Here is a 16,152-nt window from a genome sequence, read left to right on the forward strand (position 1 = left end):
TATTTCAGCACAGCTTTCCACGTCACCAGCAGACAAACCATGCTCAACTCTGTTAGCAGAAGAATGAGCTGAAGATCCTGCTTCTCTTCCACGTGGTGCTTACCGCATGTGTCATATTTTGTTTGAGATCTTCCTTGTTTTGTGATCTTCAGTAGCCCAGACCTTCATGGGAGTAACTTATAATCCTTCCTATAGATCTTTTGTTGGGAGTCAATTGCACGGAACTGTGTTATGTGCAACACACTTTTGTAAAGGGACTTCCACCTGTCACCACAGTCAGCATTCAGTTCCTCACCATTTTTCTATTTTCACGTTGTTGGCATAAAACGGATGATAAGGAGACCAATTCTGAGCAGAGTGTATATGTACCAGGAGAGTCATGTCAGGGCTTTTAAGACAGCCCCACCAACTCAGAAGACACATCTTTTTCTCAGTCTTAAAAGATATTTTGGACCTGACTGAGTTACAAGCAGTATATTTTGAGCAGAAAGCCTTCATCCATAACATATATGTGCGAGAGACTTCTGTTTCATTGCAAACCCTCACCAGCAACAGAGAGATGCCAGTGAACAGAAGCCCTGGAAAGAGGATATGGACAGGGCCTCACTTGTGTCCCAGTGCAGCTTTTACTTAATATGGGTGCCTTCAACCATTAGGGAGGTTGGGAAAGACTTGCCAGCCATCTGAGACATTCTCCAGCACCAGGCCACTTTTAACACTGGGTAGTGAGATTGCACAAGAATTTCTCAGTGGAAGAAGTCATGACCAGTGGGCTGAATGTGAAAAAGATGCCAGCCACAACCAGAAAGTTGTTCAACATCAGGTTATCTACTCCAGAGTAGTGATTTATAAGTGTAAAAAATGTTGAAAAGCTTTTAGAAAAATCTTTTTCCTCATTCATCATAGAAAAGTTTACACTGTAGAAATGCAATACGAGTGTAGTGATCGTGGGAAGTCCATCATCCTGAGGTCCAAACTCATTCAACATCACAGCGCTCACAGTAGAGAAAAGCTATATGAGTGTAGTGATTGTGGGGAGTCCTTTAGACAACACAGTAACTTCACTCAATACTAGAGAGTTCACAGTGCTTCAAAACCTTATGAATGTAGTGAATATGGGAAATCTTTTACCTGCAAGAATCACCTCCTATCCACAGGAGAGTTCACACGAGAGAAAAGCTATATGTGTGTACTGATTGTGGGAAGTCCTGTGTGCTCAGAAAAAATGAATTCTGTATTCTTACTTATGTTTGAGGAAATGATGAGTACTCCAAGCTCTTAGGATCTTCACTCCTTTGTCTCTGAGTAAGGAATGGACCTAACCATTGTTTCCCCCAGACCACAGTCATAAAATATGCTACACCTTTCAGGGACATTGTGCTTCTCACATTGTGCTGTGATGAATTTTTTCACCAACATGCAAACCACTTGCTGTATATGGCTCTGGTTTATGATCTTTTTATAAAGGTGCTTTTTGCATGTGTACCTTTAATTTATTGGTTCTATTCTCTGCCTGGGATGACTTGAAAGCACAATTGTGATCTGTCAGCAGGTAGAGGTGAAGAGGTATTTTGGGGATCCCAAACTTTCAGTGCTTCTGAAGGGACATCATGATGGCATAAAATCACTCTTTGGCCATTATTGGCTTATTTTGCATTTCTGCCAAAAGCCTTGAAAGCAAGACTGCAGGACTTTATGGTTCTAATTTGCAGCCTGGTACCTCTATTATTGGTGAAATCAAAGGTCACCCTGAAGAGGAGGTCTTTGTTGTGCTTCTGTGAAGCACTTTGTTCACAGTGTGTATGACATAAGTCTCAGCAAATGATCCATATGTCATGATGTACTAAATTTCATAGGCTGGTGTCATTTGTGGTAAGAATCTGGGGGTTGCGTGCAACCACAATTAGGGCAGAAGCACTGTTTCAATCGTGAGTGGGACAGACTGCAGTAAATTAGTTGAAAAATGCTTCTTCTGAATGTTTTCCACAAATGTTTCAGGGCCTGTGGCTTGCGTGATGTTTGTGTACAGATGTTCTCAGGATCCTCCATACCTGTTTACTATGACTGAAGTCATTGCCAGAGAAAATAATCTTATAATTTTGCTATTCTGCTGGCCCCCCTAGGGTGTTCACCTCAAGGTTGATGCTCAACATACAAGAATTCAAAGGTAGAGGAAGAATAATCCTATAATCAACCCCAGGATGTTTCTTGCCACCAGTCAACATTCCTATGGATTCTGATGATAATAGTCTAAATTGCTTACCAATATTTGCTGGGACTATGGCAAGGCTGTTCCTTCCAGGATATGAGAAATGACATGCAACAAACTGCACATTTTTAATATGTACTATTTGGTGAGGTTTGATGTACATATAAAGCTGTACATGAAATAAACTTAGCTGTCACCAATGTACACAGTGGAGCAAAAATAGGTTTACAATAGTGAGCACCCAAAACATAGTTTATTGTTTTTAAAAAAGTATTTTAAACATGACTTTTATTGATTCTTTTAGGGAAAGTGGGAAGGAAGGGGGGAGAGAGAAACATCTATATGAGAGACATATGTTAATCTGATGCCTCTTGCATGCTCCCTACTGGGGTTTGAGGAAGGCATGTTCTAGTGCCCTGACCTGTTGTAGTGACCTTTAAGTGTAGGGGATGATGCCTAACTGAGTGAGTAACACTAACCAGGGCAGAGTAAATTCTTGTATTATTATTTGTTAATTATTGTGTACTTCCCATAGCAACAACTCTAACCCTACTTTTGGCATACCCTATATTTACCTTCTGTCCTTTTGCAAACTCTCTCTCTACCTTCCCCAGTCCTACAAGTAGGCATAGATTTTCCTTCCATTACAACACAGTAGTGCATATTTTTCATAATTTTATAGGCACTAGAAGGTGTGTGCTCTTTAACAAATATTGGTTTCCTTCACCCTACATAGTTATTTTGAGATTCAACACAAATTGTGTACTGTGAATTACTACTTTAATTATGTGTCTATGACTTTGGTTATTTCCAGGTTTGGGGTATTGCAGAGAAATCCGCTGGGCATATTGTATTCAGTTCATTATCTAGATGTATGTTTTACATTGTAAGATATGTGGAACTATGATCTAAAATGCTTATTTCCTTTGCATTCCCACCCACCCAGAGTAATGAAAGTTTTTCTGCAACTCTGCCAGCACATATGATGGTAATTTTTTCAAAATACTAGCCCAATAAATGAGTATAGGATTACCTCACCTTTGTTTTACTTTCATTTACCTAACAATTTTTGATGGTGAGCATTTGTTTCATACATATATTCACATTGTCTTTATCATATTTGTTAAAATGTCTGCTCAGAATTTTTTAACAATTTTTTAAATAAATTTATTACCTGGAGAGCATTATGCTAAGCAAAATAAGCCAGTCAGAGAAAGATCAGTATCACATGATATCATCATTTGTGGAATATAATGAACAGCATAAACCAGCGGTTCTCAACCTGTGGGTCATGGCCCCTTTGGGGGTTAAACGACCCTTTCACAGGGGTGGCCTAAGACCATTGGGAAACACATATATAATTATATATTGTTTTTTGGGGTCACCACAACATGAGGAGCTTTATTAAAGGGTCGCGGCATTGGGAATGATGAGGTCCACTGGCATAAAGTGATGAACAAAAATACATTCAGAGACGAAATCATCAAAGAGACCTTCAAACCTCATAAAAAAGGCATGAGAGGGTGATCGGGGTTTGGAGGATAAGAGATCCAAAGAACAGTATGGGAGGTGCTCTTTATGTCAGTGTAGCAGGTGGGGGAACTGGGCTGAGCTGCACAGTCACCCACAGGGCATGATGACATCAGAGTGGTCCTGGGACTAAAACCAGAGCAGCCGGGCACTAACATTGACAGACGAGTGAATGAAAAGGGAGTCCATTTCTGATGGTGTCTTCATGATCTGATATGGGAAATTTTAGGATAATTTCTAACAAGATGGGTTGTTGTGGTGCTACATACGAGGTCCAGAGCTTAGGTGACATATATGTGCCCACCTGTCATTTCTAGTTGAGGCCTGACCCAGTGAACAATAGGAATGAGATAGCATACATCAGTGTCACCTGCACTTGAAAATCTCCATCAGCATGGGGAAGGAAGAACAGAGAAGGTTGAGAGAGAAATATATCACAGAGGTGGTGAACTAGAATTTTAGAAAATAAGCTAGTTAGGAAACAACCTGTCCTTGTGATGGCTTATTTATGTCATTAGTGAAGATGTGCCTCTGGGAATGAAGCTGTGAGACAAGTGTGGATCAAAGAACTGTGGGCAGCGGGTAATGCAAAGTGATGGCCTCAGCAAACTGGGATTGGAGTCAGAAGTGTAATGTGCATTAGCATTTTGGTGTCTTTGAGGGACAATTTGGAGGACAACATGGGTATTGCCTGACAAGACCAGTGTCAAGTCACTCACACTCCCTTTATGTGCAACATTTCATCCTACCCTATGTTACTGGCACCCACTGTTATTGAAAGGGGGCAGTCTGACTCTCATTTGAGGCCCAAAGCACAGGTATATTATAACTGCTCATCTGCCTTTATTGTTGTGAGAGACACAGCATCAATCTGCACTAATAAAAGACAGACATGCAAATTGCCTGTACCTTCGCTACACCTTAACCGTTTGAGTCCTAGGGGGTATTGAAAAAACACTGTCGAAGAATCCCAAACAGTGCAACCGCGCTTTCTCTAAATGAGTACGAAAAGACCCAAACAGCGTGATAGCGCTTGTTTTATTTTGTGTCGAGAAATACCAAGCAGCGCGATAGCGCTGCTTGGGACTCAAACGGATATTAATTAAAAGGAGCTGTGTGATGTATTTGCATCAGTAAATCTGAGCGCGCAACTTCGACAATCGGTAACGCACCATCAGCTGTCCACAATGTTCGAAATGTGCTGGGTTTTCTCAACATAAAATCTCAGCAGTGCGATCGCACTGCTTGGGACTCAAGCGGTTAAGCCACGCCCACCAGTCAGCCAGAGCGACTATATGCAAATTAACCAAACAAGATGGCGGCTGGCAGCCACGGAGCTGGAGCAAGCAGGAGGCTTGGTTGCCCCAATGATGGAGGAAGCCAAGCTTCCCGCTTGCCACGATGGGCTCTGAGCTCCACTCAAACCAACAAAGTTTCAATTATAGAAGGTAAATAAACCCCAGATACCTGCTTTCAGCTGGCCGTGGCAATGGAGCTGGAGCGACCAGCAGGCTTCCCTCTCGCCCACCCTGGCCAGCTCTGAGCTCCTCTCAAAGCTACAAAGTTTCAATTATAGAAGGTACATAAACCCCAGAATTAAAAAAGAAAAGAAAAGGAGAGGCTGGGAGCTTCCGTCACCAGGGGGCTTGGCCAGCCTGAAAACAGCCCTCAGCCCCTCACCCAGACTGGCCAGGCACCCCAGTGGGGACCCGCACACTGAAGGGGATATGATCAGCTGCAAACAGCCATCAGCCTTAACAGCAGAACAACTAGGAATGACTGGTCACTATGACACACACTGACCACTAGGGAGCAGACGTTCAGTGCAGGAGCTGCCCCCTGGAGGTCAGTGCACTCCCACAGGGGGAGGTCTCCTCAGCCACAAGCCATGCTGACGGCTGCCAGTACAGCGGTGGTGGTGGGAGCCTCTGCCACTTCCTCAGCAGGGCTAAGGATGTCGGACTGCAGCTTAGGGCTGCTCCCTGCTGGCAAGTGGACATTTCCCCAGGGCTGCCGGGCTGCCAGAGGAATGTATGACTACCAGCTTGGACCCGATCCACCAGGGAGAGGGCCTAAGCCAGCAGGTGGACATCTTCCGAGGGGTCCCAGACTGCAAGAGGGCATAGGCTGGGCTGAGGGCCCCCCCAAGTGCACAAATTTTTGTGCACCGGGCCTCTAGTAGGAATATAAGGAGATATTGACTTTGATGGGACTAAGGCCTGCTGTCTTCCCTGATGTGGGGAGTAGAGGAGGCAGATGGATGTGCCAGGTGGGGAGTGTGACAAACTTGGCATCTCAAGAGAGAATCTTATCATGGGATGTACTGTCCTCATTATGACAGGATATGAATTTTGAGGACGTGGCTATTGCATTCGCTCAGGAGGAGTGGGAGATCCTTGATGAGGCTCAGAGACGTCTATACTGTGATGTGATGCTGGAAGTGTTTTCACTTGTATCATTCGTAGGTAAGACCTTCATCTCTCCTAGTGTCCTGAAGTGATGCCCACTCTTTATTTATTCTCCAGACATAGCACTGTCTTTCTCAAAGCAAGACCATGGGCTCTCCTCATTTCCCCCACTGTCTTGTGAAATGGGCTGTGGCTGCCAGTGCTGAGCTCTCAGAGAGCCCTGAGCAATAGACTCCACAAACTTCCCTAACACCAGTTGCCTTAGGAACTGCAGGAAGTGTCTGGGTGTCAGCAGTCTTACAGACAGTTTAATGGGTCCCTCCTGCTCTTCCTCACCCGGGAAGGGTGACTATATCCAGATCCATGTCCCCCACTTCTGCACCTTTCCTGTAGATAAGGACCTTGGTGAATGTCTGTGCCAGGTATCTTCTTTATATACATGAACCAGTTGCTGTTATTGTAAGACCCTCCTTCCATTGTTGTTTGTAATATTACCTTCTGTGAATACTATTGCAAGCCAAATGCTATGGGCAAGTGATGGCTACTAACCTCTGTTGTCTTTCATTGAAACTTGGAATATTTAGTTTGTAGATATTTCTAGAGAAGGAGGTGCAGAGAGAACCCTGGGTTTCTGCAGGGTGAACGTACAGGATGTTCCTAGGGGAAGCCTGGCCTGGCTGAGTGGCAGCTCGGGGGAGGTATGACATAAGGATGGTGTTCAGGTTGTACCAGGAACCTGCTCCTGTCTAATGATGTTTGGTGCAGGTTCCAATGGCCACCCCTCATTTATACATTTCCTTTTTCATATTTGACACTTTGCTGGCTTCTCATTTCATCAGTGGCTTTCTAGCTTTGGCTATCTTTGCCTTTGTGTCCTTTTTACATCACCTATTCCTTTGCACATCTCTTTCTGCAGTATACTACAACATGGACCTATGCAAGCGTTATAAGGAGCACATACACTGAGTGGCCAGATTATAATGACCACCCCATCAGCACTCGATTGACACTTCCAAAATACTCGATATTGAAAACTTCCTAAGCAAATACTCTCAAGGTTTTATTATCATTATTATTATTATTCTTTGCATAACAGATTCATTTCTTTGTACTGATGGGGTGGTCATAATAATCTGGCCGGTCATAATAATCTGGCCACTCAGTGTACATGCTTAAATACCCCTAAAATAGCAGCTACTTGTTTATTGAATTTTACTTGGAATGAGATGTAACCAACCTTCCGCACAGCTTGCCCATGTCACCAGCATAGAAGATCTGCTGCAGTGATGGCAAACCTTTTGAGCTCGGTGTGTCAGCATTTTGAAAAACCCTAACTTAACTCTGATGCCATGTCACAAATAGAATTTTTCTGATATTTGCAACCATAGTAAAACAAAGATTTATATTTTTGATATTTATTTTATATATTTAAATGCCATTTAACAAAGAAAAATCAAGCAAAAAAATGAGTTTGCATGTCAACTTTGACACACGTGTCATAGGTTCACCATCACTGATCTACTGAATGCTGTTAGCAGCAGAATGAGCTGGACAGTCCACTTCTCCTCCATGTGGTACTTGTCTTGTTTTTGCTCTATTTCTGCTGAAGTCTCCCTTGTTTTGTGATCTTCAGTGCTCAAGAACTTCAGAGTGACCTCTTACTAATCCATCTTTCAGGTCTTTTATTTTCAGCCAATTGCATGAAACCAATGTATTATGTGCAACCCACTTTTATAATGGGACTTCCCGCTGTCACCAGAGTCAACATTCATTTTGTCATCATTCCTCTGTTTTCAGGTCCTTGGCGTAAGATGGATGATGTGGAGGCCTATTCTCAGCACAGTGTATCTATAGGAGATTCTCAGGTCAGGGCTTCCAGGACAGTTGTAGCCACCCAGAGGACCCATCTGTGTAAACCGTGCTTCTCAGTGTTAAAAGATATTTTGCACCTGAGTGAGTTACAAGTGGTTTACTTTGAGAAGAATGTGTTCTTAAGTGATGCATGTTTGAGAGACTTGTGTTCCAGTGCAAACCCTCACCAGCAACAGAAGGATGCCAGTGGAGAGAAGCCCTGGAAAGAAGATATGGAGAGTCCCTCGCTTGTGACCTGTTGCTGCTTCTACTTATCTGGGATGCCTGTAGCTAGTATGGAGGTTGGGGAAGACTCCTCAGCCATGTTAGGGCTTCTCCAGCACCAGGCCACTCTTAACACTATGGAGCCACACAGTAACAATGAGATTTCACAGGAATTTCTCAGTGGAAAAAGACATCACCAGTGGGTTGAATGTGAAAGAGCTGACAGCCAGAAACAGAAAGTTCCTTATCAGAAAGATCTCTGCTCTGGAGATATGATTTATGAGTATAATAAATGTGGGGAAGTGTGTAAACAAATGTTTAACCACCCTCCACATGGGAGAGTTCACACTGGAGAAAAGCCTTATGAGTGCAGTGAATGTGGGATATCCTTTCGTCAAAAGTGTCGCCTCACTGTGCACCAAAGAGTTCACACTGGAGAAAAGCCTTATGAGTGCAGTGAATGTGGGATATCCTTTCGTCAAAAGTGTCGCCTCATTGTACACCAAAGAGTTCACACTGGAGAAAATCCATATGAGTGTAGCGAATGTGGGAAGCATTTCACAGAAAAGGCTGCCCTCACTAAACACCACAGTGTTCACACTGGAGAAAAGCCATATGAGTGCAGTGAATGTGGGATATCCTTTCGTCAAAAGTGTCACCTCACTGTGCACCAAAGAGTTCACACTGGAGAAAAGCCATATGAGTGTAGCGAATGTGGGAAGTATTTCAGAGAAAAGGCTGTCCTCACTAAACACCACAGAGTTCACACTGGAGAAAAGCCATTTGAGTGCAGTGAATGTGGGATATCCTTTCGTCAAATGTATAACCTCACTATACACCAAAGAGTTCACACTGGAGAAAAGCCATATGAGTGTAGTGAATGTGGGGAGCATTTCAGAGAAAAGGCTGCCCTCACTAAACACCTCAGAGTTCACACTGGAGAAAAGCCATATGAGTAGTGAATGTGGGATATCCTTTCGTCAGAGGTCTCACCTCACTAAACACCACAGAGTTCACACTGGTGAAAAGCCATATGAGTGTAGTGAATGTGGGAAGCATTTCCGTGAAAGGGCTGCCCTTAATATACACCAACGAGTTCACACTGGAGAAAAGCCATATGAGTGTAGCAATTGTGGGAAACATTTCAGAGAAAAGGCTACCCTCACTAATCACCGCAGAGTTCACACTGGAGAAAAGCCATATGAGTGCAGTGAATGTGGGATATCCATTCGTCAAATGTATAACCTCACTATACACCAAAGAGTTCACACTGGAGAAAAGCCATATGAGTGTAGTGAATGTGGGAAGCTTTTCAGAGAAAAGGCTGCCCTCACTAAACACCACAGAGTTCACACTGGAGAAAAACCATATGAGTGTAGTGAATGTGGGAAGCATTTCACTGAAAGGGCTGAACTCACTAAACGCTATAGAGTTCACACTGGAGAAAAGCCATATGAGTGTAGTGAATGTGGGATATCCTTTCGTCAGAGGTCTCACCTCACTAAACACCACAGAGTTCACACTGGTGAAAAGCCATATGAGTGTAGTGAATGTGGGAAGCATTTCCGTGAAAGGGCTGCCCTTAATATACACCAACGAGTTCACACTGGAGAAAAGCCATATGAGTGTAGCAATTGTGGGAAACATTCCAGAGAAAAGGCTACCCTCACTAATCACCGCAGAGTTCACACTGGAGAAAAGCCATATGAGTGCAGTGAATGTGGGAAGCATTTCAGTGAAAAGACTACCCTCAATAAGCACCACAGAGTGCACACTCGATAAAAGCCATATGAGTGTAGTTAATGTGGGAAATCCTTTAGTGAAAGCTCTATCCCCAGTGAAGACAAGAGAGTTCACACTGGTGAGTGTAGTGAGTGTGGGATTCCTTTTAGCTACAACTATAACCTGGTTAGACACCTGTAATTTCACACTGGAGAAAAGGTGTAAATGTGTAGGAAATGTTTTATTTTTCTCACTAAGAATAAGAACACTTAAGGGGCTCTATGGGACCCATTTACATGAATGTAAACCCCTTTAATGAGAACATACTCTCTGCTAGATTCATCATTAAATTGAGGTACAAATGAGACTTGAAGGATCTGTGTTGTACTTGCTAACATGTCCAGACCTACAACCCAAATGATGTCACTGTGAGTGTTTATCACTAAAGAGGTTTCATAGCTAACACCTGCCTCACCTGAGGAGTGTGCATCGGTCACATTCCCTGGGTGCTCAGGGGAATGTATTCTGTGTTCTCGCTTCTGATTGAGGTAATTATGATTCCTCCAAGCTCTTGGCAGTATCTTCATTCATTTCTCTATGACTAGAAAATGGACCTGACCCAGGATTCATCCGGAGCAGCTGTTCTCAGCTAAGCAGTGCTACCTCTTTCAGAGACATAGTGGTACTCACATTATGCTTTGTTAAATTTTGGGGGGTTTTTATTCACCAACCTGCAAACTCTGTGCTCTCCTCTGCTCTGGTTTATGATCTTTTTTTTTAAAGGTGTTTTTATATTTGTGTTGTTATTTATTAGTGCATTATTTTCAACACCAACTACTCTAAACCTGAATTTGCCACACTCTGTATTTACCCCCAGTCATTTTGTAATATTTCTGCTTCCCCAACCCTCCATGCAGACATTGATTTACCTTCCGTTACAATAGAGTAGTTCATATTTTTCATAAATTTATTGGCACTATGAGGTGAATTCTCTTTAACAAACACTGGCTTCCTTCATGCTATACAGATGTTTGAGATTTAACACTAACGTTTATATGAATAATTTTTTATTTCTAGAAAATATTGTATTCTATGGATAACCACTTTTACTATTGAGCTGCCTATAATTTCAGTTATTTCTACGTTTGGGGTTTTAAAAATAAAACAGCTCAGAATATTGTATTCCATTCTTTCTACAGATGTATGTCTTATTAAACTGTTCCACTGTCAGTGAATGTGGTACATTTCAACATATATGGAACTATGACCTCAAATGGTCAATCAGTTTGCCTTCCCACCCACCTAGAAAATTCTATGCAACTCTGCCAGCACATGCAAAGGTTAATCTCTTTAAGTACTAGCCCCATCAATGAGTGTACTGTTAACTCGCTTTTGTTTTAACTTCATTTCCATAAAGATATTTGATGGTGATGATTTCTTCATATATTTCTTTCACTGTCTTTATCTTTGTTAAAATGCTCAGGATTTTTTGTTTACTTTTAAACTTAATTTATTATTCTATTTTAACCAATAGGAGGGTGGTGCAGCCTCTAAGACATATGTTTGAATTTCACTTAGTCCTCAGTGACTCGACTGATTTTTTGGCCATATGGCATTCTTGGTTTTTGAATTCTATAAACAAAATGGTTTTTCTTAATTTTTACCCTATGTATGATTTATAGCCCACTTGTACCAGACACTTATACATTTAATCTGCATTGTTAATTCTCCACCAGTGTTCTTTAAGTTTAAGCATTTAATGATACATTGAAGTCTAGGATTGTGGTAGTTGAAAATTTCCCTGGTGTAAATGTCATAACTACATTCAAACTGCGAAAATGATGGCATTGAACATGGACATAAGATATTTCAGTAGTACATCATTTTCTTTTACTAGTGACTGGGTGTATGGACTTGTGCACATTGAAAGGAAATTAATTAGAAAGTGACAAGTGGGGTAGGACTGGCTGAGACGGGTCTGACACAGCCTAATGCCAGCCTCCCCCAGTCCCTCCCTATTAGGCTCCACCTGGGGCAGCACCTTGGCTTCAAGGGTATCTGTGGAATGAGTGGGATCCCTCTGGCAGGTGAGGTCCTGCGGCCTGGCCTGCAGGGAATTGGGCCGAAACCAGCTCTCCAATACCTGCTGAGGGGTCCTGGATTATGAGAGGGCGGTTGTCAGGTGACACAACCCAGAATCGGGCTCCCTCCTCTCTGGTTCCGGGATGCGTGACCCGAGAATTGTCGTTGTCTTCCATAACTATCTCTCATCCCAGTGGTTCTGGTATCTATCTATTCTCAGATACATTAGTGACTTATTTTACTAAAAACCCCTGATAAGTTTCTCCCTGGCCAGAGAGCTCAGTTGATTAAAGCATCATCTCAGTAGTGCCAAGGTTGTGGGTTCCATCCTCAGTCAGGCTCCATGCAAGAATCAAACAATGTGCTGCCACCAAGACATAGGTGCTGGTTCTGGAGCCAGAGGCACCACCAGGGATTATTGGACCCAGCAGGTTGTCCCTGGATCCAGGCTGAGCAATCTGCATTTCCATCTTAACCGCAGGAGAAAGGGTAGCTGGTTGGTGGAATTCTTGCTCCACGGACACGATTCTTTCCAAGCTAGCTCGTCTGCAGACTGTGGCGGGGCGCCCACACGCCAGTGACTTCTGCTACATCCGTGGCGACTAAGAAGATGGTCCAAGGCCCTCTATGGTCGGATGACGTTTTTGAACGGGGAAGCCAAGTATGGCGCTCACAACTAAAGGGTGTCCCAAAATTCATGCAAGAAGTAATTTTGATAGAAAACACAGGTTTATAATTAAAAATTGTAAATTTTTTATTGATTCAAAATGTATACAGTATAGGGTTTTGTATGGAATAGCATAACGGGTAAATGGCCTCCACAGCTTTGCTGGTACACACGCAAAGCCTTGGTCTTGATTGTCTCTGCTCCTGGGCCATAATTGGTACTTGGTAATGCTTATCAAATTGAAGGGATTGAAATCACAGGGTAACAAATATTAAAATCTGATTCAATAAACCAAGTAAAATTGGGCTTTTATTTTTGTCGTTGCTAATGCTCACGCAAAATTCAAATCTTGCGTGAATATTGGGACGCTCTTTACCACCTCTTACTGGTCACCCTGGAGAGAGGGACAGGTATTTCCCTGTGGGATGCGGAAGGCAGGAAATGCTTTGGTTTTCTGAGTGTGCACAGCGCCGTCAACCAAGGGCATTGCCACCCCAAGATTGTGGCTGCCCTGAAGAGCCAGGCGGGGAAGCTGACGCCGACCTCGCGGGCCTCCTACAACAACGTGCCGGGCGAAGACGAGGAGAACGTCACGAAGCTCTTCAACTACCACCAGGTTCTCCCCATGAGCACAGACAGGGTGGAGGCCGGGGAGACCGCTTGCCAGCTGGCACGGTGGTGGGGCTGCACCGTGAAGGGCATCCCCAAGGACAAAGCCAAGATCGTCTTCGCAGCTGGAAACTTTTGGGGCAGGACTCTGTGCCATCTACAGCTCCACGGACCCCAGCAGCGACGACGGCTTTGGTCCCTTCATGCCGGGGTTCGAGATCATTCCCTACAACAACCTACCTGCTCTTGAGCGTGCTCTTCAGGATCTAAACGTTGCTGCGTTCATGGTCGAACCCATTCAGGGCGAGGCGGGCGTCATTGTCCCGACCCAGGCTGCCTGAGGGGTGTGCGCGAGCTCTGCGCCAGGCACCCAGTCCTGTTTATTGGATGAGACCCAGACAGGACTGGCCAGGACTGGGCGATGGCTAGCAGTCGGCCATGCAAACGTCAGGCCTGACCTCGTCCTCCTGGGCAAGGCCCTTTCCGGTGGCCTGTACCCCGTGTGGGCGGTGCTGTGTGACCACGAGATCATGCTGACCATCCAGCCTGGGGAGCGCGGCTCCACGTACAGGGGCAACCCCCTGGGCAGCCGCGGGGCCAACGCCGCCTGCGAAGTTTTGGAAGAAGAGAATGAGCTCAGGAAGCTGCCCTGAGACATCGTGACCGCAGTGCGTGGGAAGGGGCTGCTGGATGCCACCGTCACCGGGGAAACCAAAGATTCCGATGCTTGGAAGGTGCGCCTGCGCCTTCGAGATAATGGACTTCTGGCCAGGCCTACCCATGGCGACATCATCAGATTCCACCTCCTCTGGTCATCAAGGAGGACGAGGTCCAAGAGGCCTTGGAGATCATCAAAAAGACCATCAGTCTTTTTTTTTTTTAAATATATTTTATTGATTTTTTACAGAGAGGAAGGGAGAGAGATAGAGAGTTAGAAACATCGATGAGAGAGAAACATCGATCAGCTGCCTCCTGCACATCTCCCACTGGGGATGTGCCCGCAACCCAAGTACATGCCCTTGACCGGAATCGAACCTGGGACCCTTCAGTCCGCAGCCCGATGCTCTATCCACTGAGCCAAACTGGTTTTGGCAAGACCATCAGTCTTTCTGGGTCCTCCACCAGCTTTCTGAGGGCAGGGCCTGCTTCCCTGGGGTGGAGCCTGCTTCCCTGGGGTGGGCCCTGTTCCCACGGGGCGGGGCCTGCTTCCCCAGGGGCAGAGCCAGCTGGGCTGGCAGCTCGGCCACATCCTCATAACAGCCTGTGTGGTGCTGCTCTCAGTGCGGGCTCATTCCACTCCCCTGTGTCTTCAAGGACCTTTTAAAACATGTTATTTTCAGTTCATACATGCTAGAGCGGCATTTATAACCACGCAGGTTGCTGTGTAAGAGAACGTGAGGAAGTCTGTTGGATCACGAGTGTGTGTGTGCTGAGGCGAAATGCTCCCTCTGTATGTAGGCAGCCTTTTTGGCAAGTCCCATGTGGTTTTTACAGGTTTTTATCATTTCCTCGCTGGTGTAAATATATTGTATTTCAAAAAGGTATATGGGGTTTTACATAGAAGACTGCTTTAACCTTCTAAAGTTGAATCATAATCACTGAATTTTAGGAAGGATGAAATGGTTAAGCTTATATAAAAGTACTAGGTTTAAATAAACTTTACATTAGCCAACACCAAGACATGTCATTATTTTGAATTGAGAACTAATGTTCAACATTCCCAAATTACGTTTTCAGTGTTGGTATAATTTGTAAAAAATACTCGTTTTCAGTTTTTCTTTAAATTTAAAATAAAGCTTATATTAAAAAAAGAATCATGACCTAACTGGTTTGGCTCAGTGGATAGAGCGTCAGCCTGTGGACTGAAGGGTCCAGGTTCGATTCTGGTCAAGGGCATGTACTTTGGTTGCGGGCACATCCCCAGTAGGAGGTGTGCAGGAGGCAGCTGATCGATGTTTCTCTCTATCGTTCTCCCTTTCTCTCTGTAAAAAATCAATAAAATATATTTTTAAAAAAACAGAATCAAACAATGTATAAAATTAGTGGAACACAAAATGGGTGTTTCCCTCTCCCTATTCTTCTCTCTCTTTCTCTCTGAGCAATGTATTTGTGTGTTTTTTCACCAAACAAGTCAACGCATGCGAACACCATCACAAACCAGGCAGGGACCCTGTGGTGAACCAGCCATAAGGGTTCTCATGAGGGCAGAGCACACAGTGAGGGAGAGGACAGGAGGGGAGGGGCCCTGCTGTCAGTGTGGAGGGTGGGGAACTGGGGCTAAGCTGAAGAGTCACCCACAAGTAATTATGACATCTGAGCTCCCTGAGACTAAACACTAAGGGGCTGGGAAAAGCTCTGGGCCTGGACATGGGCTTTGTGGTCTCAGCACCTTCCAGCCAGGGGTTGAGACTGAGCTATTCTGGATTCAGGTGGTTGAGGAGCCCAGATCCCTCCCAGGCATTCTGGAGCAGTTCCTAATACTTGAGGACCTCAAATAAGTTCACGTACCTCTGAGCAGCCCATACACTCTCCTAAGCTCCACGGGCATTGTTTGAATCTCTATTTTTGCATTTCTGGATAATTTTCCATTTTCATTTCATTAAAAATACCACTGCCCAACCAGTCCTGGAGGTAGCATGGATTCTCCAGAAAATGGTGCTATGTGTTTTTAATGGTGAGACCATTCTGAAGTACAAGCATTTCCTGAAGGAGAGGCTTGGTCTCAACATGATACCACATTGGGGGGGATGCATTCCAGGTGGTCTCCCTGCTCCATAAGTTTGGCCTTTGCCGAGCAGACCCTTGCACCTGGAGTGAGGTGATGGAGCCTGGACTCTGAGGGACAATAT

The 16,152-nt window shown here is 44.4% G+C and overlaps 2 protein-coding genes and 1 pseudogene across 2 annotated transcripts; all 3 read left to right on the top strand.

The window, feature by feature from the left end:
• Positions 1-8,537: 8,537 nt before the first annotated feature.
• On the top strand, positions 8,538-9,161 carry LOC138998615 (zinc finger protein 157-like; the record flags this gene model as incomplete). Its single annotated transcript, XM_070400747.1, has 1 exon — positions 8,538-9,161. A coding segment is annotated over exon 1 (624 nt), but the record flags the coding sequence as incomplete, so codon positions are not given.
• Positions 9,162-9,186: 25 nt separating this feature from the next.
• Positions 9,187-10,146, top strand: LOC138998593 (zinc finger protein ZFP2-like; the record flags this gene model as incomplete). The annotated part of the gene is given in 1 exon segment (XM_070400735.1): positions 9,187-10,146. A coding segment is annotated over 1 exon segment (960 nt), but the record flags the coding sequence as incomplete, so codon positions are not given.
• Positions 10,147-10,923: 777 nt separating this feature from the next.
• LOC138998594 (ornithine aminotransferase, mitochondrial-like) lies at positions 10,924-14,186 on the top strand (annotated as a pseudogene).
• The last annotated feature ends 1,966 nt before the right edge of the window (positions 14,187-16,152 follow it).

This window comes from Myotis yumanensis, unplaced genomic scaffold (genome assembly GCF_028538775.1).
Source record: "Myotis yumanensis isolate MYYU_CA2020_CCGP unplaced genomic scaffold, mMyoYum1.0.hap1 SCAF_20, whole genome shotgun sequence".
Lineage (NCBI taxonomy): Eukaryota > Metazoa > Chordata > Mammalia > Chiroptera > Vespertilionidae > Myotis > Myotis yumanensis.